Source organism: Ambystoma mexicanum, chromosome 2q (assembly GCF_040938575.1).
Source record: "Ambystoma mexicanum isolate Mex_15411 chromosome 2q, UKY_AmexF1_1, whole genome shotgun sequence".
NCBI classification, from domain to species: Eukaryota; Metazoa; Chordata; class Amphibia; order Caudata; family Ambystomatidae; genus Ambystoma; species Ambystoma mexicanum.
The window spans coordinates 309,990,028-310,016,608 of record NC_090924.1 but is presented as its reverse complement, the minus strand read 5'-3'; the positions used below and the strand labels follow the sequence as shown (position 1 = coordinate 310,016,608).

Below are 26,581 nucleotides of genomic sequence, written 5' to 3'. Positions count from 1 at the left end.
GATGCGGAGCGTGCAGTCTCCTGGTTAGATATGATATGATATGGCATTTACAATGCGCCTATACACAAGTGTTTCAAGGCGCGACGAGGCAAGGGAGGGGGAACAGAGGGAAGACAGACAAGGATCCTACTAGGCCAGGTGTCATTCAGATTGCGCAAGTGCATAGGAAGAGGGAAGGGGGAAGGGGGAGAGTGCGGGGGGAAGGAGAAGGGGACAGTGCAGTACATGGATAATAAGTAAAAATAAGTAAAAGTACTGCCAGCAGGTGGCAAGGGTAAGTGCAGACAGCAGGTGTGAAGTGCTGGTAGTGGGACTGTAGGGATACAGAAAACAGTCCCCAAGTGCGGGGGTTGCCAGGTAGGCAGTGCAGGTGTGCGACTGGCGGGGGACGGGACCTGTTCCCGAGATCAGAGGGTGGCCAGGCAACCAGTGCAGTTTCAGTTTCAGCCAGGAAGTGAGCAGGGGAGAGGGGGAGAAAAAGCAGAGAAAGGTTTTGAGGTGCTTCCGGAACCGTAGATGATTCTCCTCAAGTTTCAGGGAGGCAGGGAGGCTTTTCCAGAGGGAGGACCCAGCCCAAGAAAGAGATCTACCAGCAACTCGTTGTTTGAAGAAGCGACTGATCCTGAGGGAGTTGGAGGCGGATGAGCAAAGAGCTCGAGAAGGAAGATATTTAGGAATAGAGAGTTGAAGGTATTGAGGCTCAAGCCCCAGAAGGCTTTGTGGACAATGCAGAGGGTTTTGAACTTAATCCTCTCAGCCACTGGGAGCCAGTGCAGAGATTTCAGTCCTGGAAAGATACGATCCCTGGGCTTGAGGCCAAGGACAAGTCTTGCAGTCCTGTTCTAGATGAGTTGCAGATGGCGGAGAGTAGAAGCAGGCAGATTCAGAAAGAGGCTGTTGCAGCAGTTCAGCTTAGAGAGAACCAGAGCTCTGGAGACAGAGAGCTTCTGAGGGAAGGAGACGAAAGGAAGAATACCTCTGAGGAAATGCAGCTGGTAGCATGACTTCTTAGAGACGTCAAAGATGTGAGGAGAGAAGGAGAGTGTGGAGTCGAAGATGACCCCAAGGTTTTTAGCCTCACAGGTGGGAGCAGGAGGAGGGCCAAGAGAGGCCGGCCAGAGAATGACAGGAAAGGAGGGAGCGGGTGTGCCGATGAGGAGAATTTCAGTCTTACTGGCATTAAGGCAGAGATCATTGGCAGCACACCACTCCTGGATGGCGGACAGACAGTCATAGATGAGAGAGGGCGAAGAGGTGGCTGAGGGTAGCCTGAAAATTAGCTGAGTGTCATCTGCATGGCACTGGAAGTTGGGGCAGAGCGCTGCAATGCGGTGGGCAAGAAGTGCCGGGTATTGGTTGAACAGCCAGAGGGAGACATTAGACCCCTGAGGAACACCACAGGTAGAGATAGAGATAGAGGAGAGGAAGGACCATAGTTGAACCTGAGAGGGTCGACCAGAGAGGAAAGAAGTCAGCCACGCCAAGGCATGACCGGTGATCCCCAGGTTATCACAGATACTGTTGAGCAGGATGGCATGGTTGACTGTGTCAAAGGCAGAAGAGAGATCAAGTAAGATGAGGACACAAATCAAGGTTGGAGAGCAGGTCTTCACAGGTGTTCAGGAGAGCAGTTTCCATGCTTCTGGCAGCTCTGAAGCCAGACTGATGATCATGGAGTCAGCCAACAGTTTCCGTGTGGCGATTGAGCTGGGAGATGGTTAGCTTTTCCATGAGTTTGCCCAGGAAGGGAGGGATGGAGATTGGCCGATAGTTAGCTGGCCAGGATGGGTCGGAAGAGGGTTTCTTAAGAAGAGGGTGCCCAACCCAGTGCTTCAGGGGGGAAGGGAAGACTCCAGTGGCGAAAGAGGGGTTGCAGAAGTCGGCGAGGGCAGGGGCCAGGGAGTCAATGTGGTCCTTGATGGTTTTGGAGGAACAGGGATGAACCTGTTTTGACGAGACCTTCATAGATCAGACTTGTCTAGAAACCTCGTCTGGGGAGAGCAGGGGAAAGGCAGAGAAGGAGGGAGGAAAGGTGGCCGAAGAAGGGCCACAGGAAGAGCAGGGAGTAGAGGGAGGAAGGGGAGAGGAGGAGAGAGAGGACAGGATGTCCTGAATTTTTGAGATGAAATGAGAAGCTAGTGCCATGCAGAGGGCCTGGAGAGGGACAGGAGAGGTGGGGACTGCGCCAGGATTGGCCAGTTCCTTGCAGATTTTAAAGAGTTCAGCCGAGTTGTTAGATGCCGCAGAGACGCGGGCTTGGATGTGAGCTCTCTTTTTGATGAGGACAGAGAGCCGGTATTGCCTTTGGAGCAGGCGGCAGGCCAGTTTGTCAGAGGATGTACATGAAGCACGCCATTTCCTCTCAGCCACCCTGCACTTGCGTTTAAGGGTGACGAGCTCTGAGTCGTACCAGGAATTCCACTTGGCTATGGGCTTCAGGCGGATCCTCATGACAGGGGCAAGAACATCGAGAATATCAGATATAGCAGAATGGAGCATGGAAAGGACTGTGTCAGGGTTTGAGTCAGCCAAAGGGGGAGAGGGGGGTGAGAAATTGGCGGCGAAAGCCTCAACTGACACGTGCTTCATGGGTCGGATGACAGAGAAGGTATGTGGCAGTGATGGAGTTGGCTGGCCTGAGGGGTAGAGAGGGTGAGCTGGGAGGAAAGGAGAAAGTGATCACTCCAGGAGAGAGGAGTGGTGAGAGGGATAGAAAGGGGAAGGTCTGAGGAGATCAGAACATCCAGAGTGTGCCCTGCAGAGTGAGTCGGGCCAGAGGGGAGAATAGAGAGTGAATGAGAGTCGCAAAGGTCGCGAAAGAGTCCAGAGGAAGAACAGGAAGCATCCATGTGGATGTTGAAGTCTCCAAGAAGGAGGAGTTGAGTGGTCGAGACCAGGAGGGGGGAGAGGTCCGCCCACTCAGAGAGGAAGGAGGAGATCTGACCAGGTGGCCGATAGATAGTAGCCCCAGTAAGGGAATGGCTAGAGAGGGAGAGGCATTCGAAAGAGGAGTAGGCCTGCGTAGGAATGACAGAGGCAGAGATCCATTCGGATCAGGGCTACACCCCCTACTGAGCGGTTGGACGTGGGCACGGAGAGGATCTTGTAGCCGTCAGGGAGGAGCGTGTCAAAGCTCGTGACAGAGCTGGCTGTGAACCATGTCGCGGTGAGACCGAGGACATTGAGGTCAAGTTCCTCTAGAAGGCGGCAGATGTCGGAGGAGTGTTTGACAGCACAGCAAGTGTTTAGAGTGGCAATATGGAGAAGGTTGCCATCCTTAGACTTCTGGGGAGGGGTACAAATCAGAGGTGCGCCCTGCGGAGGTGTAGAAGAAGCCCGAAGAGGAAGCAGCTTTTCATAGACAGACATTGGAGCAAAGCGAACTGTTGAGGGTAATGATAGGGCTGAGGGATGTAGAATGGGCTATAGGCAATTTGAACCTAGGCAAACCTGGGGTGGATGGACGGATGGTCGAGGTGTGTAAAACCTACAAAGAGATACTTGCACCTAAGCTACTGGTAGTCTTTCTAGACGCTAGGGAATGGGACACACTCCTAGACATCGTGTTGAAGGAGTTGGTAGTTGTTCTCTCGAAAGAGGGTAGGGACAGCTGGAATGTTGCTTGTTATAGGTTAAATTCTGTGTAAAATAATGGCAGGTCGGATGAGTCCGGTGAGGGAAACCCTGATACACCTGGATCAGACAGGCTTTGTCCATGGAAGAATCTCCATGCACAACCCTAGACAGTTGTTTTTAATTTTGGACAAATATAGAAACACCGAGGAAATGTTGGAAGTGGTTAGTCTCGATAACTACAAGCCCTTTGATTCGGTTATGTGGGAGTTCCAGTAGATGGTGCTGGAAAGGATGGTGTTGTGTCCGGCGCCGAGAAAGTTAAATGAGCCTGGCTCCTAATGTTGACATTGCCACTGGACTATCCGAGGCGTTGCATCTAGCGCATGCGCAGAGCCTCCTGCAGGGGCTGAGTTCAGTTGCCGTGCAAGGTGAATAAATTACAAGTTCACTCCTGTACACGGCTCAGTGTACTTATTTCTCTTAGACATTCCAGGCCCTGTACGAACCCTCAAAAGACAGTACAATGGCGACGAGGATGGGATAAGCTTTGGCAACCACCTCCTGCGTTCCCACCCAAAAATTCAAAAAATAAATTCTTCTCTTCTCTAGCTCCTGCAAGAGCACCATAAATTTGTAGTTGCCACATGTGCAAGATCTTGGCGGTCAAGCACGAACAGAAGGAAGGCCAGGAGGATGGCATGCATGATGCCAGTGCATTCCGAAGGCTGGTGCCTTTCCACACGCAAGATCAACAATCTCTTGGACCAAGGTGGGAGAGGTGGCTACAGCATTTTGAAAACTACATGGCAGCTTATGATGAACAAGCGCCCAATCGTTTTGATAGAAGATTGCTTATAAACCTGGTGGGAGATGATGTAGAAGACCTCATCCCCACTTTCCCGCCGGAAGACGTGAAAACTTTTGTCGGTCTTAAAGAAGCAATATGCGCCTATTTCAATCCGCAACGAAACATAGATCACGAAAGGCACACATTTAATATGGCTTGCCAACTCACAGGAGAGAGCATGGACGCATTTGCGACATGGCTTCGCAAGCTGGTGACGCATTGTGACTTTCATAAGGTTCTCAAACGAAGAAGCGATATGCCTCAGGATCATTGGTGGCTGTCTATCGTCAGCATTCAGAAAGAAGTTATTGCGAGAACCGCTTCTGCTGAGTACCATTTTACAGATGGCCAGGACAGAGGAAAGTGCCGAGACCCAGGCGACCCAAATGGAGAGTAACAAAGGACCCATGAAGGAACAGATATATCAGGTGGCCCAACAGGGATGCAGTCAATACACTGGTGGCACTGTGGGTGATAAAATCATTTGCCCATTGTGTGCAATGCCCGCACCGCCCCTCCCCCCCCGCCCCAAGTCGATCACGGGGCCGCAAATACAATACAGTGAGTTCAAGAACAACCTGCAAGCAGCATGGGGCCGAGAAGAGATACAGATACTCGATGAGGTGTCATGAGGCATGTACATCAGATCACTGGAAGATCTCCCTCGCCCTCACCAGTGTTTTAAGAGAGAAAACCCTGTAACTATGCATACATGATGAATGCTGTGACAACGCCGGCAGAGAGTGATGTTAACATGAGAATAGGAGAGCACCCAGCAAGCTTTGTGATTGACACCGGGGCTACTCTTAACATCATATGCATCTCAGAATATCGGACAATGTCGAATCGTCCACAAATGGTTCCATTCGAACTAAGAATATTCCAAGAATATTGCTAAGGGCCCCGTGTGCAATCACAGAAAATTCTCCATAACTCTTTGGTACAAGGACAGACATGCTGTTACAGAGCTTCACGTATTACAGGGTGAGATCCCTGGGAGCAATTCACTGGGCCGCCCTACAGAGAGTGATGTTAACATGAGAATAGGAGAGCACCCAGCAAGCTTTGTGATTGACACCGGGGCTACTCTTAACATCATATGCATCTCAGAATATCGGACAATGTCGAATCGTCCACAAATGGTTCCATTCGAACTAAGAATATTCCAAGAATATTGCTAAGGGCCCCGTGTGCAATCACAGAAAATTCTCCATAACTCTTTGGTACAAGGACAGACATGCTGTTACAGAGCTTCACGTATTACAGGGTGAGATCCCTGGGAGCAATTCACTGGGCCGCCCTACCACACTCAAAATGGGGTTAGCAGCAGTAGCATACAACATGCGGCAGAGTGTCTCCATCCTACAGAGCTTCCAAGCCCTGTTTACTGGACTGGGATGCCTCAAATTTGACCTCATAACGTTACACATCGACAAGTCGGTCACTCCAGTCGCTCAACTCCCAGGGAGAATACCTTTTCACCTCCAAGCGCAGGTGGAGAAAGAAATACAGAGTCTGATTGAACAAGACACAATTGAACTGGCCCGTGGTCCTACCCCATGGGTTTCTCACATAGTAATCACATATGTACTTTGCTTTTCAAACAATTCAATAGCATATTGTCTGAAAGTAGCTAAAAAAGCTAAAAAAACATTAATAAACACCTTCTAATGCAAACTATTCCAAAAATGTTGACGCTAATTCATCACTCTACTCTGTTTCATTCAATCATTCATTCCCATTCTTACCTCTATAAAGTGCAAACCATGCTAAATGAAACACAAGGATTGCATATTAAAAAACGTTCTCCTATGACATGATTACAAAAAAACAGCCTGCCCAGCATTTTTCGCTCCTTCTGGCTTTTGTGTTAATCTATGGAACTTTTTCATGGGCCAATTAGTCTGCCAGCACTCGGGTGCTTGCCACTACATAATATACTGCACAATTATTTACAAGGATAACAGATTCCGCTTTGGTACTTGTTTACAAAGCCCAATTCTTCAAATGTTACATTTATTCTTCCGCCGTCAAACCTTGTCCGACGTACTTGCTTACAGTCTTACATTTTGTGCATCTGTAAAACATCATACATATCTTGTATTACTAGAGTTACCAGCAGGGTCATATATAAGATTCTGTACAACTGCTGCAGAGATTTTCTCATAATAGTCTCCAAATGCTGTAATAATATTAGCATTCTTCCAACACACTATTTGATACCTTTATTATTAAGGGCAAAAGTTACAGTGCTCCCGACAAAACACTGTGTCTGATCTGCTTCTTAACCGACTCTCTCCTCCTTTATCTGATAGTTAATTTGTCTGCTAATGAGGCGACCTCCTAGCGTCTTCTCTATTTGTTTTTGTATTTATGATTTGCAGACCCTCGTTGTCATATAGAACAAAAAACAATTCATCTTGCGTGCCATTTCCTTCTGTTGCGCTCGTCACCCTCTTTCGCCGCGCTGATCCGGTTGCCGGCAAAAGGATCAGCCGCGCCCTCCGTCGCCGCGACTCTCTGCTCACGCCTGCCTCCGGGTGTTCAGCAGCTTCTCGCCCTTGCCGTAGCGAACCTTCCAGCTGTTAGGTGTCCTGGGAATCTTCTCCTGCTGGGCCTGCTTCCTTCCACAACGAAAAACTCCTTCCTTGAATATTCCCGGGTGCGTGTCCTCTGCGACGGGGCTGGATGCTGCTTCCCTAACAGATCCCACTTGTTATAAAGGGGGAGACCCCTCCCACCTTCCTTTGTCTGCCCTTCACAGGCTTTCCTTGCGCTTTGCCGCGCTTCCCAGATTTGCAGGATTTTCTGCCTTTTGCCGCGCTGGGCCCGGTGCCTCCCCTTTCTCCAGAGAGGTGGGGAGGTCATGCGAGAGACACTGCCCGGGTTATCGGGGGTGCCTCCTCCATTTTGTGGTGTCCTCGTCGTCACCTTCACTCTTGCTCAATGCGTCTTCCTGCTAGTCTTGATCCTGCATTACCCAAGGTCCTCTTTTCTAAGCTAGCATGCTCAACACAGGCCGCCTCCCATCTTGGTCTTCCTCACACAGCATGCTGTTAATTGTATTTTAACTGTAGCTGTCTTCTGATCAGCTGAGTTAAGCATTTCTCACTTTCAGAGCCGGTTAGTGTGTCTGCAACGTTGTTAAAACGTAGATGCAACTAGTCTGTTGCCTGGCGAAATCCCAGACTACTGACTTCAACGTCATGCAGCAGTCATCACTTATGCCGCAACCATGGTAATTCTTCCTTTCTATGGACCTCCTTGTGGCTCTTGAATTTATGTAGAGCCTGCACTCTCATGTCCTTCTTAAGTGTGGTATCTTCTTCCATGTTTGGAATTATCGGGGCATGTAGTTTCTCTACTTACCAAAGCGGTCCGGTGTTGTGAAACAGATTTTTTTCTTTTTCAACGTCCTCGATTTATTCGTAGCAACTGTATGTTTTCATTCAATCCTTTGACACGTTGACGAAGAGAACAAATAAATAAATTTGGAATACTAACTAGAGTAGTATTATCCTTGTCTTCCGGTTTGTGAGTTTATATGTTTGTAGATGATAATTTTCCAGGGGTACTCGCATAGCCATTCTTACCCTGGAGTCTCTTGTTCAGTAAGTTAGATTTCTCACATAGTGAGAGTTCCAAAATATGACACGCCTGACGCAATACGCAAATGTGTCTACATGAGGCAGGCTAACCGAGCAATCGGATGTGAGAGACATCCCAGGATGCAACTGGATGACATAATTAGTTTAATGAATGGATCCTGAATCTTCTCAAAACTTGATCTCAACAGGGATACCACCAGATAAAAATAGACGAGCAATCGAGATATATCACCACTTTTGCCACCCACTTTGGGCTTTTTAGGTACAAAAGGCTCTGTTCTGGAATGTCATTGTTGGCGGAGGTATTCCAGGAAAGCATAAGAAAGGTAATTCATAACATAAAGAGCTGTTTCAACTACAGTGATGATATCTGGTATTTTGAGCCACCACAGAAGAGCATGACGGGGCCCTATACAAGGAAGGCACTGCGCTAATGGAAGCAGGACTAACACTAAATTGTGACAAGCACACATTTCACAAGGAACACCTAAAGTGCTTTGGGCACATATTCTCACAAAAAGGCATGAGTCCTGACCCAGGCAAGGTCACGGCAATAACAAAGATCTCACCAACTAAGAATGTCAGTGATGTCAGATCATTTCTAGGAATAGCGAGCTACTGCAGCAGATACTTGCACGACTTTGCCATTGTCAGTGCCCCACTCAGAGATCTGAAACAGGGACATATTTTTCAGTGGACCGCAGAATGTCAGAGTGCGTTCATGCAGATCAAACAATACATAATCTCAGCAGAGCACATTGCATACTTCAACCCAGAGTTACGCATGGAACTAACAGTGGATGCTTGTCCGGTAGGATTGGGAGCCATACTGGCGCAACATCGTCCGGGATGAGACATACCAAGGCAAGTAGTCACATATGCCAGCAAAAAACCGTCAGACGTGGAAGTCAACTATTCTCAACATGAAAAAGAGGGGCTGGTGGTCGTCTGGGCCTGCAAGTATTTTCAAATGTTTCTCTTGGGAAAGGCATTTACTATTGTCACTGATCATCAGGCACTGGATACAATTTACGGAAATCCACACTGCAAAATGCCTCCTCAGATAGAAAAATGGGGCCTACGACTACAGGAATTTCACTTTACCATAATACACAAGGGCAGAACGCAGTATAACCCAGCAGATTCTATGTCATAACACCCCTTGCCCAACAACACACCACAAACATCAATGGCAGAACATTATGTCAATTTTCTCACGCAACAAGGAACTCCAGAAATAATCACCACGAACCTAGCTGTGTTAGTTTTGTACACAAACCACACTACTAGCTAGCTGTGTGTTAGTCTTGTACACAAATTGCATTGGTATGTAGCTGTGTCTAGTCTTGTACACAAATTGCATTGTCAGGTGTAGGCCTCTTTCCCACTATACAGGTCTAACAAATCTACCTGTGTCAGTCTTGTACACAAACTGCATTGTCAGATGTAGGCCTCTCTCCCACTATACAGGTCTCTCAAATCTAGCTGTTTTACTCTTGTACACAAACTGCATTACTAGGTAGCTGTGTTTAGTCTTCTACACAAATTGCGTTGTTAGGTAGCTGTGTGCTAGTCTTGTCAACAAATTGCATTGTCAGGTGTAGGCCTCTCTCCCACTATACAGGACTTTCAAATCTAGCTGTGGCAGTCTTGTCCACAAATTGCACTGTTAGGTAACCGTGTCTTAGTCTTGTCCACAAATTGCTTTGTCAGGTTTAGGCCTCTCTACCACTGTACAGGTCTCCCACATCTAGCTGTGTTGGTCTGGTACACAAAATGCATCATTAGGTAGCTGTGTTTAGTCTTGTGCACAAATTGCATTGTTAGGTGTAGGCCCTTACACGACTCTCAAATCTAGCAGTGTCTCGTTTTTAACACGAAGCACTCAACCCGCCTCGTGAAACTTAGTCCCCAATCAATAACACAGTCATCGAGGCACCATGTCACTCACTGGCCTCAACCGTGCAGCTCCCTGGCACACCTCTAGCCCCACTGAGACTCACTGCAGTCTCTCTCTACCCCCATTACCACACAGCCCACCCCAACACAGCACACATCCAACTGGCATCCCTCACCCCCCTTTTTTCCCCACCTGATTCTTACCCTCCTGCCTCAAACTATCACTCTCCCCCTACCCGCAGATCCTGCTCTGCACAAATAAGAGCAGCAAGATGGAGAGACAGATTAGATAGCTCCCATCCACGGAACACACAATTTCCCACTCAACCCATTGACATTCCCCCCAACCAACCACAGACCACTCCCAACTTCCTTTTCCCTTCTCTTAGTGCAGCAAGAGCTGCTCTAGCCAACATGCCACTCACCAGAGAACCACCCACGCTCTCCCACTCTCCCATGACCGCACATAATGCAAATAAAGGGCGAGACCACAGTCACCTAATGCCCCCCCTAGCATCCCCCATTCTCCGACACAGTCCGCAGCCACCACCACCGCAATATAGGAGAGAAAACCGCCCGCACACAACCCAGTCTTAGCTCTTTTCCCCTCCCTCCCCTGTCCACCCACTCCACCTACTACCTCATCCCCACCCCCACCACTCCACTCCCCCATTTATTACCGCTCCCCACAGCAGACCCCGCTCTCCCACAAACACCACCCACCCTCGACCCACAAAGGCATCCCTCCAAATATCCTGCACCCTTATCAACGCCAGATCTGTTTCCAAAAACAAACTCCACATCTACGACCTCATCACTGAAGAGAACCCAGACATCCTCTTGATTACTGAGACCTGGTTCTCGGATGACTATGAACCTCTGCCACACGAGACCTTCCCACCTGGTTACACCCTCACCGTCCGGAACAGATCCCGTAGGGGAGGGGGCTTGCAATCTTACACAAAGACCAACTCAAGCTATTAACAAAGGACACCTTCACCAGCACCACCGACTCCGAATCCCTCCTGGTAAAACTCCAACTCGCACTATCCACCTCACACAGTTTCGTACTCATCTGTAGACCCCCCCGGCTATAACAAAAACTTTGCAGACACATTTGGTGAAGCTTTGGCCGCCAACCTCATCCAACACCCAACTCTCACAATCCTAGGAGATTTCAACATATGGTTCGACTCACCATCAAACCCCATGACCAGGTCACTTACAGACAGTCTAGATCCACTCAATCTAAAACATCACACTTCCATTCCCACCCACACGAGAGGCCCTACCCTTGATGCAATTTCCAGCACCACAAACATATCCACCCAACCCCTGTGCCCACTGTCATGGTCTGATCACTCAGCACTTTGTTTCACATACTGCTCAACACTGTGGTCAGCGGCCAACATCCAACACGTCCTCCACAAACTGCACCATTCACTTTCCCATTATGGAACAAAGTGGTAATCACCCCAAACCTAGAACTCTCACTCCGCAACTCTCTCAACTCACTCTTCCTAGCGCCATGGCCCATGGCAATTGACTCCTTCGACCTCTGGCTTAGCAATTCCCTCAAACCCCTCACCCCGTCAAAACGTTCCTCACAGAAATGTAGACCATTGCCGAGGTGGTTCTCCCCCCAACCTCAAACTCTTCAAAACTCTCAACCACCATCTGGAACAGGCCTGGAGAGTCGACCCCTCAGCCCAAACCAAAACCGCCCTAGCAAGGACAACCAGAAGCTACAGATCGGAAATCAGGAAAATCAAGAAATCATTCTATGGGAACCAGATCCAAAATGCCTGCGATCCAAGTAGGGAACTACATAAAATCATAGCAGAATTCAAATCACCCTCATGCTCTCATCTGACCATCCCAAGCTCCCAACCCCTATGTGACACCCTTTCCCTCCACTTCTACAACACTGCCAACGAAAGACACAATTCCATCATCGCCAAACTAAAAATCCTACCACCACCTCCCACATGCCCGCAGCACCCCACACTAACCCCACCCCAATCACTACCGTCTTTTGACTCTTTCTCCCCACTCACACACCAAGAATTCCTGTCGCTGGTAGCGGACAGCCACCCGTCAGGCTCTCCAGAAGACCCGTGCGCAACAACATTGCTCAAAAAAATACTAACCGCCACCTGTGCAGGTAACGTGGCTCGCGCAATCCTTAACCACTCACTCACCTTAGGATCTTTCCCGAAAGCCCTAAAAACATCCTACACCAAACCCATTCTCAGAAAACCAACACTCGACCCACTTCTTCCCCAAAACTACCGACCCATCTCCAATACGCCTTTCATCGCCAAACTGATTGACCGAGCGGCCTACAAACAGCTTGGCCAATTTGTTCAATCCAATGACCTCCTAGACCCAGCACAATCAGGTTTCAGACCACTAAGGGGAACAAAAGCCTCCCTAGTCTCCATCTGGGATGACCTAAAAAGAACAGCCGATGTAGACGGCTGTGTGGTTCTCATCCTTCTAGACCTTTCCGCAGCTTTCGATACCATCGATCACATGATTCTACTAGACAGACTACAAACACTAGGAATCAAAAGCACAGCCCTCTCGTGGATCTCTTCCTCCACATCTAACCGGTCGCAAATCATGCACCTCGACCAATTCACATCCATATTACATCCAGTTTGCAAAGGTGTTCCCCAAAGAGCATCCACGTCACCACTAATCTTCAACTTCTACATGCAACCCATTCCCGCAATCATCCGTTCGTACAATCTTACCTGCTACAACTACACAGATGACACCCAGATCATACTCAAAATCCCAAATTTCGACGGATCCGGCAGCCCGGACCTGTCATCCTGCCTCTCTGATATTGATCACTGGATGACGACCAACCAGGGGGTCATCCCAGGGTTCCTCAACCCTGGGAAAAACTAAATCCTACTCTGCGGGAAAACATCACTCATCCCCCAATCAATACCTCAGCCCGTCTCACTAGGACAGGCACTGATGCCCTCAAACATGGTAAAAAACCTGGGATGCAAATTCAACTCAGATTTATCCCTCACCCAACAGACCACCAGCGTATCCAAAACTTGTTTCTTTCACTTACACATCCTCAGACGGATTTTACCCTACCTCACTTACCCCCTCTGCTTCTCGGCTATTAACTCCATCATCCGCTCCCTCCTTGACTATGCAAACTGCCTCTACCTAGGAGCCCCCGCATCTCAACTACGGAAACTCCAAATAATACAAAATGTGGCAGCGTGCCTGCTCATCAACATTACCGCCAGAGAACACATCAGCCCTACCCTGAGAGTCCTCCACTGGCTCCCTATTGCCTGACACACTACTTTCAAATCCATGTGTATCACCCATCGCACAATCCACAACACTGGCCCTGAATTCCTGCGAGACAAAATTGTCCCTTACCAACCCATCAGGAATCACAGATCTCGCAATGCATTTCGCCTAGTGATCCCACTCCATAGCTCCATAAGACTTGACGGCTCCTCCTTCTCTGTTCAAGCGCCAATCATCTGGAATTCTATCCCCTTACACATTCGCAACATTGAAAACCACCTTAAATTCAGGAAGGCACTTAAAACCTGGCTCTTCCCAATACTTTCCTAAACCACTGCACCCCGTGAATACACCACTAATAAACTCCATCGCTTTCGATCGTAACTCAGGGGCCGGCAGCTCTCGCAGCAGTTTGCACCTGACACATCACCACATACCGCTCAACAACACTGCCTGCCGACTAGTACTCCAGGTAAACCAGCAGCTTTCTTTGTGGCATTCCTGATCGACCATCAACCCACCCCCAACAACATTCACACGCAACAAGCACCTGAGCTAAGCCAGAAGCCTGAGCTATGGCCACACTTGCATCATACTCACCTCGCCCCTGCCCACCAATCCACATGAGACAACCAACAATGAGATAAGTGGCCGGGGTTAGCACACGCACACCACTAACTATTCTCTGCCACTCCACTGGTAACCAACATCACTCTCCCCTAGAAGCTCACAACACTAGCTTTCCCCCACCACAAACCTATCCCCAAGCTAGGCACAACAACTCGTCGATGACTGTGACATTACGGATTCTTACTTTACAATAGGCTGATACCTATGGCCTTTCAAGCCTAGGCCCTTCTCCACCTACACAAATCTAGGGGTAGCCCCCTCTGTTTTTGTTCATTATATGTGGAGACCTCCAGCACTGCGAAACCTGGGCCGCATGCCCACCATACGGGACTCTCAACTGTTAGGTGCGGCCTTCACTTTGGCTTACTATATGACGGATCATACTCCAGGGTGACCCCCAGTACTCTCTCCCCGATACAGAATCCTCAAATCTAGGTGTAGCCTTGAACTAGGTCTGCCAAATGCATGTACCTTTGCAATGCGAAACATAGGCGTTTCTCCCGCTGTACAGGATCCTCTAATAGAGGTATTGACTCTGTCTCTGTCTATTATACGCTGATACCGGCCACCGTATGAAACCCGGGCCCTTAGCTACAGGACTCTCAATCCTAAACCTGGACAAATAAGCAATATCGCAGCCTACGGTACATATCGTTAACTCCACTAGTGTGGACACAGGCCTTCGCTACAGGACTCGCAATCCTAAACCTGGACAAATAAGCAATCTCGCAGGCTACGGTACGTATAGTTCACACCACTAGCGTGGACACAGGCCGCAGGCACGGCAAAACATTCAGGCACGATAGAACACGTCTACGGATAAGCGCATCTGGCCTAGTTTCACACATAGCCGTCCAGACTGAAACACCTGACGTACCCCAACACCTCTGCCACTAGCATACAGCGATCACTACCCGAAGGGAACCTAGTATAGCTGGCCTCACATAGACTCGCTTCAACATCAGCAATCTATCTCTAACGCTCCAGAGCACCCACCCACGTGTCTGACCTCTACTGGGCTGCTTAGCCGGGCCTTGCCAGCCACCCAAGACTTAGAATGGCAAATATGCACACACACATCTAATGTAATCCCCCTAAAATCTCTAACCACATTGACTACGGTCACCAAGGGCCTTCCAACCGAAGAAAAAAGTGCATTGAGACCACACAAGTGAGGAAAGAGCGCTATATAAATAACAAAATACAATACAATACAATACAATACAATACAATACAATACAATACAATACAATACAATACCAAAGCACCAAGAGAACATACTCATCAAGATGACCTACTAAGAAAGTTAAAAGAAATAAGATCTGGAATGTGGAGAGAAGTGAATAGTAGAAACACCCAAGAGCTAACTGTATTCAAGCGGGTACATGAAGAACTTTCAATATCTGCAGGTGGGCTCGTTATAAGAGGGTGGGCTCGTTATGAGAGGGGGGGCTTGTTATGAGAGGACATTGCATAGTCATTCCCGAGAGTCTGCGGAAACCTGTTGTGGATTTAGCGTACAGAGGGCACAGAGGTGTCGTGGCTGCCAAACGGCAAATCTGGGACACCATGTGGTTCCCAGGTCTGGATGAAATGGTGGAACGCATTGTCAGCACATATCTGCCAAAGTACCTCGAGAGCTAATGTTCCAGAGCCACTTCAAATGTCAGAGCTGCCAGAACGAGCCTGGACTCACCTTGCCATCGACTTCTTTGGACCATTTGGGGAAAATAAATACTGGATGGTTCTCATGGATGAGTTTTCGCAATTTCACATTGTCCAAATGCTGATGTCCATGTCAGCCAGTTCAGTAATACCGGAGCTAGATAACATATTCTCGGCATGGGATATTCCAGAAGTGTTGAAATCCGATAACGGTCCACCATTCAGCAGCATTGAATTTTCTCAATTCATGGAACACATGGGCATACATCACAGAAACATTATGCCGGTATAGCCTCAAGCAAACGGCATGGTTGAGAGATTTATGAGGACCCTAAACAAGGTCCTACAAAAAAATGAATTGTGCTCCATGTCAATTAATGAGACTCTGTGCAACATGTTGAGGAATTACCAGACTTCTCTGCATGGTACGATAGGACAATGTCCGTCGGAATTAATGTTTGGCCGAAGGATCCAGACTACACTGCCGCACAATGCAACTATGTCAGTGAGAGGAAAAGGTGAACTATGGAGAGTGGATGCAATCAAGAAGAGAAACATGAAAGAGTATGCCAACAGCAGGCGTCAGGCAATGCAGTCAACTTTTCAGTGTGGTGACCGGGTCCTCGTGCGCCAGAGGCAAAGCAAGAAAACAGACAGTGCATTTGATTTTGAGAATCTTGTAATCACTCATGTGAAAGGTGCGATGATCACTGCCAGATCTCCACACACGGTTATCACGAGGAACGCATCTCTCTTCAGTCTGTTCAAAGAAGGTGAGCAGCCCAGTGAAGAGAAAGAAGATGAGATACCCGTACTTGAAGATGGTGCTTGGGAACGAGTACCCCGGGTGAGAACAGAAATGTCAACGAGACTCTGGAGGCGCATTGTACGTCCAACCCATCTGATTGAGTAAATATAGTCACCGAACTGTGAGCGAACATTTTGTCTAATTGTTGTTGGAAAGGGAAGATGTCGTGTCTGGCACTGAGACATTTAAGGGAGCCTGGCTCCTAAATTTGAAATTGCTACTGGCCTATCCGAGGCATTGCATCTAGTGCATGCGCAGAGCCTCCTGCAGAGGCCGAGTTCAGATACTGCGCCAAGTGAATAACTCTTATACGCGGCTCAGTGTACTTATTTCTCTTAGAGGCTCCAGGCCCTGTACGAATCCTCGAAAAACAAGACAGGTGGAACTGGCATTACAGTTTATTGACTTAATGAGGGCTTGACTTCTAGGGTGCAGGTAAAGAGAACTGTCTCCAAGCCATGGCTGGTGCATCAAGAGACGTGACTGGGTGCCCTTTGTCCCTGTTGATTTTTGCACTGGGTATAGAACCCCTAGTTCAAGTGATTTGTAGGAGACACAAGATGGTTACACAGATGATGTGCTCCTGTATGTGCAGGACCCTGTGGTCAATCTGGAGCGGGCCTTGGTGTCTGTGGATAAATTTGGGGCAATCTCAGGTCTGGTGGTGAATCATGCTAAATCGTGATCTACACTGTACCGGAAAGAGTGGGGGCTGACCTGGTGCATTTACGGATGGAAATCCCTTGGGCGGGGGCAGATATCTGGGCATTATGGTAAGAGCTGACTGGGAATGCGTATACCAGAGGAATATTAATTGGGCTGTTATTGCATTTAGCAAAACAGCAGGATTTTGGGGAAGGGTCCCGATATCGGTTGTGGGACGGATGGCACTGGTCAAGATGATTGCTTTACCAAGGCTGCTGTATGTCTTGCAGATGATGCCTATGCCTATACCTGCGATGTGTTTTTGCATGCTACATATTATATTGTTTGATTGTTTTTTTTTTTATTTATTTGGTAATGCGCACCAAACCCTTGGGTAGCCAGGGGCGCAGTAATGTACACAAGAAGTCTTAAGCTTAGTTACAGTACTTGGCACAAGTATATACAACAGAGATGCAGACATGCATAAGAATACAGAGCATAGTTTAGACTATCAAGGGACACTAACATGTTTATCTGTATGGACATATATACAAGTCATATTTATAAAATTTACATCATATAATTATGTAATTATGAAGCATATACAACTTTCTAGGTGCTCATGCATGCAAGGTTACCTAGAGTGCAGAATTAGTTCTCAGATGCAGGTTAGGTGGGGGCCAGGTGTAGTAGGAAAGGTGTGGATCTAGTTATGTGTCGTTGGCGCGCAGCCATTTGAGTGCCTTATGTCTAAATTTAGGGTAAGGTTGTTCAAGTCTAAGGTCAAGTGGTAACTTATTCCAGCATTGCACAGCTTTAACTGGAAAGCTAGTGCCTCCCGCTGTCGATCGTTTGAACCTAGGAGTCTCTAGCATAAATGTGTTAGCAGATCTTGTAGGGCGGGTGGCTATTATCCTAGTAATTCTTTGCTTTCGGTATGGGGGAGCTAGGTTGTTCAGGCATTTGGATGTAAGGGAAACTGTTTTGAGGGGGATTCTATCCGTTACCTTCAGCCAGTTAACCTCTTTCCTGAATTTAGTAATATGCTCTCTATAAGGGATGTCCAATGCTGCTCTCAAGGCGTTGTTCTGCAGTCTTTCTATTTTATCTGTGATATATTTGTTGGCTCCTGAGTTCAGGTCATTGCAGTAATCTAGTCTTGACATAATCAGAGCATTGGCTAGTGTGATACAGCTGGCCCTAAAGAGGTACGGTCTGCATGCTCGGATAAGTTTGCAGGCGTAAGTTGTAGAGGAGGCAAGGGAGTTGACTTGCTTTTTAAGTGTGAGGGAGGAGTCCAAGTAGAATCCAAGAGTTTTAACCACGGACATCAGCTTGATAGGATTGTTATCAATGTTGAAAGATGCATAGTTGTGACTTAGTTTTTGGATGTTTGCTTCAGAGCCTAGGATTAGTAACTCTGTTTTATCGTCATTCAGGCAGAGGCCATGGGATGCCATCCATGCCTGAATGAGGGTGTAAATCTTGTTCAAGAAGGCTAGGTCTGCCTCGAAGTTGCCCGAAAGGGGTATGAGGATCTGGGTGTCATCTGCATAATTCGTGTAGGTGACACCCAGTCTGTCCAACTTGTCAAACAAAGGCGTGGTGAAGATATTGTACATGGTAGGGGAGACACAGGATCCCTGTGGGACACCGCAAGTTATTTTGATAGGGTCAGCAGAGGCGGAAGTGGAGAAGGCTCGCATAGTGCGGTTGGCTAAGAAGGATTGGACCCAGGCTATATCATCTCCGGTGAAATTGGCGGCAGATTTGAGGTGATTGCATAGGACTGCATGATCCACCAAGTCGAAGGCTGCCGACAAGTCTAGTAAGGGAAGCAGAGCTGTTTTTCCATTATCCTTTAGTTCCTCAATTTGTGTCTTACGGTCTAGCAGAGCTGTTTCCGTGCCATGGAGGGGGCGGAAGCCAGATTGCCATGAGCCGAGTAGGTAATTTGCTTCCAAGTAGTCCTGGATTTGTATGTAGGCAGCTTTATCTAAGATTTTAAGTAAAAATGGCACGGTCGTGATCAGTCTATAGTTGGTGGGGATGGAGGGGTCCAGGGTTTGTTTTTTAAGTAAAGGGAGGACCCAGGATTCTTTGAGGTTGGCAGGTACCGTGTTTGATTTAAAGGAGGAATTTATGAGCTTAGAGATGAAAGGAGCTGGGTCCCTAGTTGCGTCCTTTATAATTTGTGCTGGGCAGATGTCGCCCTTACAATTTGAAGGTTTGAGGGAGAGTATTATTTTCTCTGTGTCATTTATGGAGATAGTCTTGAATCTAAAGGGCGTGGTTGTTCTATTCTCCAGAGTTTGAGATATTTGTTGATCAGACGTTGATAGTGTATCTTTTTTTTTGCAATTTTGCATTGGAGAGAGGAGATTTTGTTTGATAGGGAATTTTGTATGTTAGTGCACTATACTTTGTTTTTAGGGGCATTGTCTATTGGTTGAATTGGGGATTCCAATTCACGAAGGAAAGAGAATCGCTCTTTAGTACTACAGTTAACTTTCGCAATCCTGTCATTGAAGAAGTTCTTCTTGGTTATGGTTATTTCTTCTTTGTATAGTTTGGCAAATTCAGTTCAATTATTTTTGTTGTTTTCAGTGGGGGAGTGGCGCCGAATAGATTGGAGTTTTCTTTTTTGTAATCTTAGAGATTTCAGATGTGGAGTGAACCAGGCATTTAAGCAAATTTCTTGTCTAGCTTTGCACAGTTTGGCAGGAGCAATTGCGTTCAGTGCATTGGTCATCGCATTATTAAAGGTATTTACCAAGGTGTCAGGGTTGTTACTTTCTGAACCAGAGATAGCAGGGAGGAGAATAGGGATAGGTTTTTCAACAGTAATATCCTTCTTACTTCTGGTAAGAAGGGGTGGTACCATATTGTTAGTTTTAGGACTGAGAAGATCTAGTGTGGCGGAGAAGGTTATTAGATAATGATCTGTCCATGTTTGGGGGACAATATCGGTAATGTTGATGTTGCCGTTCAGTTCGGATACCCAGTCGAGGGATCTTCCTTTAGTGTGGGTAGGGGAAAGGACTTTCTGATTAAGACCGTGGTCATTTAACAAAGCTGCAACTGACTCTGCATGTTTGTTATCAGAATCATTGAAGCCGAGATTAATATATCCCATCAGTAGAGTTTGAGAGTGGTCTTTGGTATTGTTAGCTATAATGCTAGTTAGGTTGTCTTCAAATGTGCGTAGTGGCCCAGGGGGTCTGTATATCAGGTGGATTGATAGTGTATGGTTATTGTAGGGGGGCAATTTGACTGAGGGTACTTCACAAGATGAGTAGGAGGCTGACACGGCAAGTCTAATGGAGTGGGTGGATTTGAAAATGATGGCTAGGCCACCATCTCTGGCATTGGGTCGGTCAGCTCTAAGGATTTGGTAACTGTCAGGCACTGCTAACATAGAGTTGGTCCTGCAGTCTCGTGTAGCCAGGTCTCAGTTATGGCTAATAAGTCCAGGTTATCATTATTTATGATGTCTGCGATTTCAGTAGCATGGGCTACTACTGATCTAGCGTTGATGAGGGATCCTGATAACGTTAAGGAGCTGTAAGGTTTGGCTATTAGACAGTTTTTAGTGGAAAGGTATTTTGAGTTGTGTGAATCTTAGTGGGGGTTTGATCACTGGTATGGGTAGACTGCATTGCTGTTGGAGGAAAGTTCTTAGGCTGGGTGATAGTGCGTCTGTTGGCATTATTGGGGTGGTTACTTATAGGTTTGTAGATGCTGGGCAGTCTAGCCCTGAGTCTCGGGTTTCTATCCTTAGGGGGGTTTGTTTTGATAGTAGTGGCCATTATAGTAAGGATAGCAGAGGTAAGTAGTAGGGTCTGAACGACTTTAATGGAATAGGCAGGGGACATTTTATGTCTATGCCAAAAGCATACTATGTATTAACAACTAGGTATCGTTCCTGTTTTGCTATCAAGGTAAATTTCAGTGCTATACCTGTAGGTGTTGTTTACAGGTATCTAGATTCGAATTTAGTACAGGGGGGCAGAAGCACTAGTGACTAGAATAAACAGTACACTAACATCTGGTACAGTTATTGTATACAATGCGCAGAACAAAATTCTAACATGCTAGTCCTTTGTGTCCTAACGTCTAGATTCGAATTTAGTACAGAGGGCCAGAAATACTAGTGTCTAGAGTAAACAGGATGCTAACATTTAGTGTAGTTATTGTGTATAATGCATAGCAAAAATTCTAACATGCTCGGCCTAGATGTGCTAGCATCTAAATTCGAATTTAGTACAGGTGGCCAGAAACACTGGAGACTAGGGTATACAGTGTGTTACCATGTTGTACAGAGTGTCAGTGATATCACAATGATTAGCTGGACAAGGATGACTACCGGTAGGGGCATGTAATAGTATGTGGCCTGGATGGTCCTAGGGGGCATAATAGTGATGCTAGACGCCTGGAATTCACAATGGAGCATGCGCGCCAACCTGCAGCATGTAGATAAGTGCCCGTGAGTCGATTCAGTGGAGGGAGCGCACGCACACACTAAAGCTACAAGTTAATTCGTAGACTCTGGGCAAGTTAGCCAAATGTGGCACAACGCGATACAGCATGGCTTGCGCTAAGCGTACTGTTGAATATAGTATTGCCTAAATGATAAAAATCAGAGCAAGCAATGGCAGTGGCATGAATTGTCAAGCAGGTGGAATTTTCAGATTAAACATCAGTGCACAGTAGGTCAGGGTTAGCGGATAAAACCATACTGTGGCACTCAACTAGGCGAGCAGGCAGAGAACACATTATAAAGCGTGTAAGCAAACCACATGACGTGTAACTAAGAACAAGGAACAAATATGGCAATGAAGGGTAGCCCCAGAGTAACTTACTAAATAGTAGCATAAAATGCGACCTGACCGTAATTGTGGTCCAAATTGCTGTTGAAGGGAGGTTCTCCCAGGGTCGCTCCTGCCACCTTGCAGAGGCCCGCAGGCGTGTGAGGTATTGGGGTTGAGGATTTCAGGTCATATTACTGGGTGTCTGTGCTTCAGCACATAGTGGACTGGTTTGTCCACCCACATGAGGGGACAATTACTGAGTGTGCTCCACTCCGCAACGGTTGCTGGAACTGATTGGGGGTAGAGGGAGAGAAATTAAGATGATGCCATCGCCAGTAAGCATAATTATACAGGTCTGGTGGCAAGCTACGAGACTCCCATGGCAGCGGCTTCCCTTCCTGCCGGAGGTGCGCCTCACCAGCAGCAGGCTGGGCTTTGCGCAAAGGCAGGGGGAGCATAGGCTGAGTGGGGCATGGCGGATCACTTGGTAACCTCTATAGAGATGACAGAGTGGACAGAGCATCAGACCGTGCATTTTTAGACTTTGCCAAACTGATGACAGGCTTGTGGGAAGGCTTCCCGAGAGACCTCAGGTGCACAGAATAATGTAGTATTGGTACAGTTGGCGGATGGGGGGGCTAGACGGGTCTCTGAAATCTATGTGCTTTACAGATCGGAGAGGAACGAGGTGGCAGTGAACTTGAAACAAAAGTGGGAGGATGTCGTGGGAGAGCAGATGTCTGACGGGGAGTGGAGTAGAGCGCTGCTGCACACGAAACAAGTCTCCAGGAATGTGAGGTTTCAATGGATTCAGCATAAGCAGGTGATGACTGCTTATGTGCCCCGGTGATAGTGGCCAAAAGGGCAACGGGTTCTGTTGGAGGTATAGCAAGGAGACTGGGTCCTACCTGCACATATGGTGGGGGTGTCAGTCAGTGAAACGCCTTTGGGGAAAGATATTTGGAGGAATTGTTTGATATGATTGGAATCAGGGTGCCGTGGACTGTGAAACAATGCTTGCTGTGCCTTCTCCCGAGTAGAAAGGGTACCTGCTGTAAGATGCTGATTAGGGCGGTATCACTGGGACTAGTTTTGGCTAAGCGTGCTATAGCCATGGCATGGAAGGCACAGAATGGCCCAAATGCATGTACTGGACTAGGGCATTGAGTAAGCGGGTGAGGGCAGAAATTGATTTAAGGCATTGTGGAGGAGGACACCTATAGGTACAGTGGCTGGCATGGAATGTGGAACTTGTTGTAGGCTAGCTCGGACCTGTGTCCTCCTAAGCTAGGTGGTTGGGCAATTATTGATTATAAAGATACGCAGGTCGGGTTTACTGGCTGGCGGAGGATATGTGGCGGTGGGTGGAAAGGGGGGTAATTTATTGGGGATTCACAATACAATAAGGGCGGGTTTAATATCGCGGACTACTGGTTAGGCACTGGGTTCTGAGGGGTGGGGATATATATATTAGTTTGGTTGCAAAACAAGGCTTTAATGGGACCCGGGACAATGGAATCAGGTCAGGGGGTGCAATTGTGGGAGCTTCCAGAGTAGCAGGGAAGCAGACAAATGGGCTGTGGGCAGGCAGGCACGATATGTTGTTATTCGTTCTTGAGTTGCTGACATGTATAGGTTGTGGCCAGAGGAGCCGTCAAATGTCACCATGTGATTTTGTTTAAACATTGTAACAAAAAGAAGTTTTAATAAATAACACTACGAATAAAAAGCGCGGGGTGACCAGTGAAAAAATGTTAACTTCTTTGGCATCAGATCCTGAAATCTACTGCCAGTAAGGTATAGCTGGGCTAGTTGAATGTGAATAGAGCTTGCCACCTACTGCACCCAGAGATTAAAATAGCTTATTGCCACTTATTCCTTTGTGAGGGACAATCTTCATGGAAAATGTAGTCAGAAAAATATTGAACCCTTTCAGAGAGCTGTCATCAGGTCTATGCACTCTGGATCTTTATGACTGAAACTAAAGCATACCACGTATTGTTTTCTCACGATGTCCAGCACGTCCACGAGGCTTCCCATAACAGTGTAATGTCTAAAGATAATTCCCCACGCTGTGCTGTTGATGCTACTTCCAGGTCGCGTCAGGATAGCAGCAAGGTCATCGGGTCGAAGGTCGCCTATCCTCTAAAATACATTAATAAAAACATAGATAAACGTTAGTCATTTAAAGAGAGCCTCTCAATGTCTGAAATGCTGATATATCACAGTTAAATAATAGGGAAAACAATTGCATATTTTCATTTCAACCTTATTGTCTTTTCACATAGCAGTTAATAGTTGATCCACCTATAGTGATGAGAGCAGATACACACCCCGCTGGGAGAGAGGTTTACTGTCTTAGGAACAGTTGTTCAAAATTGTGACGATATCAATCAGCAGTTTAATTTTTCACATCTTTTAATTTTTAATTGAAGTCTGTAAACGTATGTGCATAATGCAAAATAATTACTTTGCAAATTAAAGTTTGTTTATATTGTATGTCATGTATTCTGCAGTTTTAGTTTTACAGGGAGTGAGTACAATTGTGTTCTCTATCACACCGACATTCTTGTTTTATCTTTCTATGGCTTCTGTTGAACAACAATACTTTATAGCTTGAACTTGAAAACAATTCTGTGATCCAAATTCTATATTGTGCAATATCACAGAAATACAACAGAGCCAGCGGCTTGCACTAACACACTTCAAAATTCAGTCCTTTTAAATTCCTGTACTTCTGTCATTCCTTTTTGTCTTTATCTAACCACTATTGGCTTTCCTTTTTATTACTGTGCAGTGTGCGCTCACAGATTCGTGCAAAGATAAAAAGTACTATTGGTTTGCTGTTTCTTTCCCGTAGAGCAGGGGTCTGATCTGTCACCCACAAGATGTTTTATCTCCAGCTTGCATGAGCCCTCAGCATTAACTATACTGGCAGAGGATGGTGGGGTTTACATGGCAAAATATATGGAGGTTGATAGATTGACTGACCCTACTGTATAAGGTTTTTGCCTGACCCTTACTGATAGCGTCAGACAGACCCCAAATCGTTGAACACTCCTGCCACTATATTCGTAAAATTCCCCTTGGTCCCTCCTACCTCTCCTCGTACAATGCATGAAAAGGTGCACATTTATACTAAGTAATCAGGGTAGCCAGATTGGGTTTGGGGGTATGGGCTACTTTTGGGCTCTTTCCAAGTACAGTACATTTGTAGCGCACATATTCCTAATTACTTTTTTTGTGGAGATAAGGGTTGGTAAAAGCATGCACTGGAGGTGAAGAATTGGGGGAGGGTCCGTGGAACGGGGTGGAGTAGGCATGTTAGGCATTAAGGGCTGGCCTCGGGCTGGATTAAGGCCTCCTTGCTGCAATGGGTTCTATAACACGTATGCTGTGAAGCAGGGTATCAAGCACCATGTATAAACAGGCTCGGACTGGCCTATAAGGCAACAGGGCAATGCCCGAACCCAAAACACTAAAATGCTAGGGTGCGCCAGTTTATTGGTGGTCAAAATGGGCCACTATTTCAGCCAATATGGGCCAGTTTGATGAATTACTTCACTATGCGGCTAGTAGTTTTGAGCATTGTTGCTGACTGCATATTCTTTAAATTGCACAATTTGCATCACATTTTATCAAACTCCCCCTTAGGTACTATTCATACTGTCTGTCACAAGCCCCACAACAACTGCATCACAGTGGGGATTGTGAAAAACAAGCCCTGTTCCGGGAGCTTCTTGAACACGGAAATAGCAGTGAGAATGCTTTACATTGCCAATCTGCAGGCTCACCTGGGCTAAGGATAGCAGAGACAGAAAATCCAACACAGAGGAACTCACAGGATAAAGGTTCCAGATCCCTTTCTCGGCACCAAATAAAAAATGTACGCCATCTGCAGGCATACATGGATATCCTAATGGGTCTCCTAGCTGAAAGTATGTCGTCCAACAAGTACCACTCCTTGTATCTCATGCTCTCAGTAACCACCCATGAAGGTTCCGGCTGCTGAGGTTCTAGTGGAGCTCCCGCCCCTCGGATTGGGAGAGCAAGTCGACTCTCCTTGGAAGGCAGATGGACATGTTCAGCAACTTCGGATACCACATTCTCCGAACAGAGTCTGGAGCGATCAGGATCATCGTGGATCCAAACGAGCGCAGTCTCCTGAGAACTAGCCGAATGACAGGGATCGACGGGAATGCATAAAGGAGGCCGAAAGTCCACTCGACCATCAGCACGTCCCCCAGAGCTCCCTGATGTGGACATTCCCTGGAGCAGAACAACTCTCACTTCCTGTTGTCACTCGATGCGAAGAAGCCCACTTGAGGAGTTCCCCAAAAGGAGATAATCTCCAGAATTTCCTGGCAGAGCGCCCACTCATGGGAGGCTGTAGCCTGTCTGCTCATGGCATCCACTGTGACATTCTCCCTGCCCGAAGGATGAGCCGCCATAAGAGAGACACTGTTCTCCAGAGCCAAGAACCACAGTCACATTTGGTTCTCTGCACAGAGGCAAGAAACCCACACTACCTCGTTTGTTGATCTAGTGCATGGCCACTGTGTTGTCTGTCAGGATCAGCACAGTCCTGCGTTTCACAGATCAGAGGAAAGCAACCAGGGCAGCCTGATCGCCCTTAGCTCCAGCAAGTTGATGTGTTCCCGAGACCCCGCAGGAGACCACAGTCCGCTCACTGTTAGGTCTGACAGAGGAGTGCCCCAACCAGTCAGAGATATGTCTGTGACCACCGCCATGGTTGATGAAACAACGTGCCTCTCAGCAAGTTGTCTTGCATGACCCACCACAC

General features: G+C 47.2%; 1 protein-coding gene across 1 annotated transcript in view; it reads right to left on the bottom strand.

The window, feature by feature from the left end:
• Window positions 1-26,581, bottom strand: part of LOC138568695 (uncharacterized) — a 1,243,988-nt gene that overhangs the window by 826,692 nt on the left and 390,715 nt on the right. Inside the window, exon 70 of the mRNA XM_069646472.1 lies at window positions 23,770-23,922. Coding sequence (XP_069502573.1) covers window positions 23,770-23,922 — 153 coding nt within the window. The remainder of the gene's footprint in view (window positions 1-23,769; window positions 23,923-26,581) is intronic.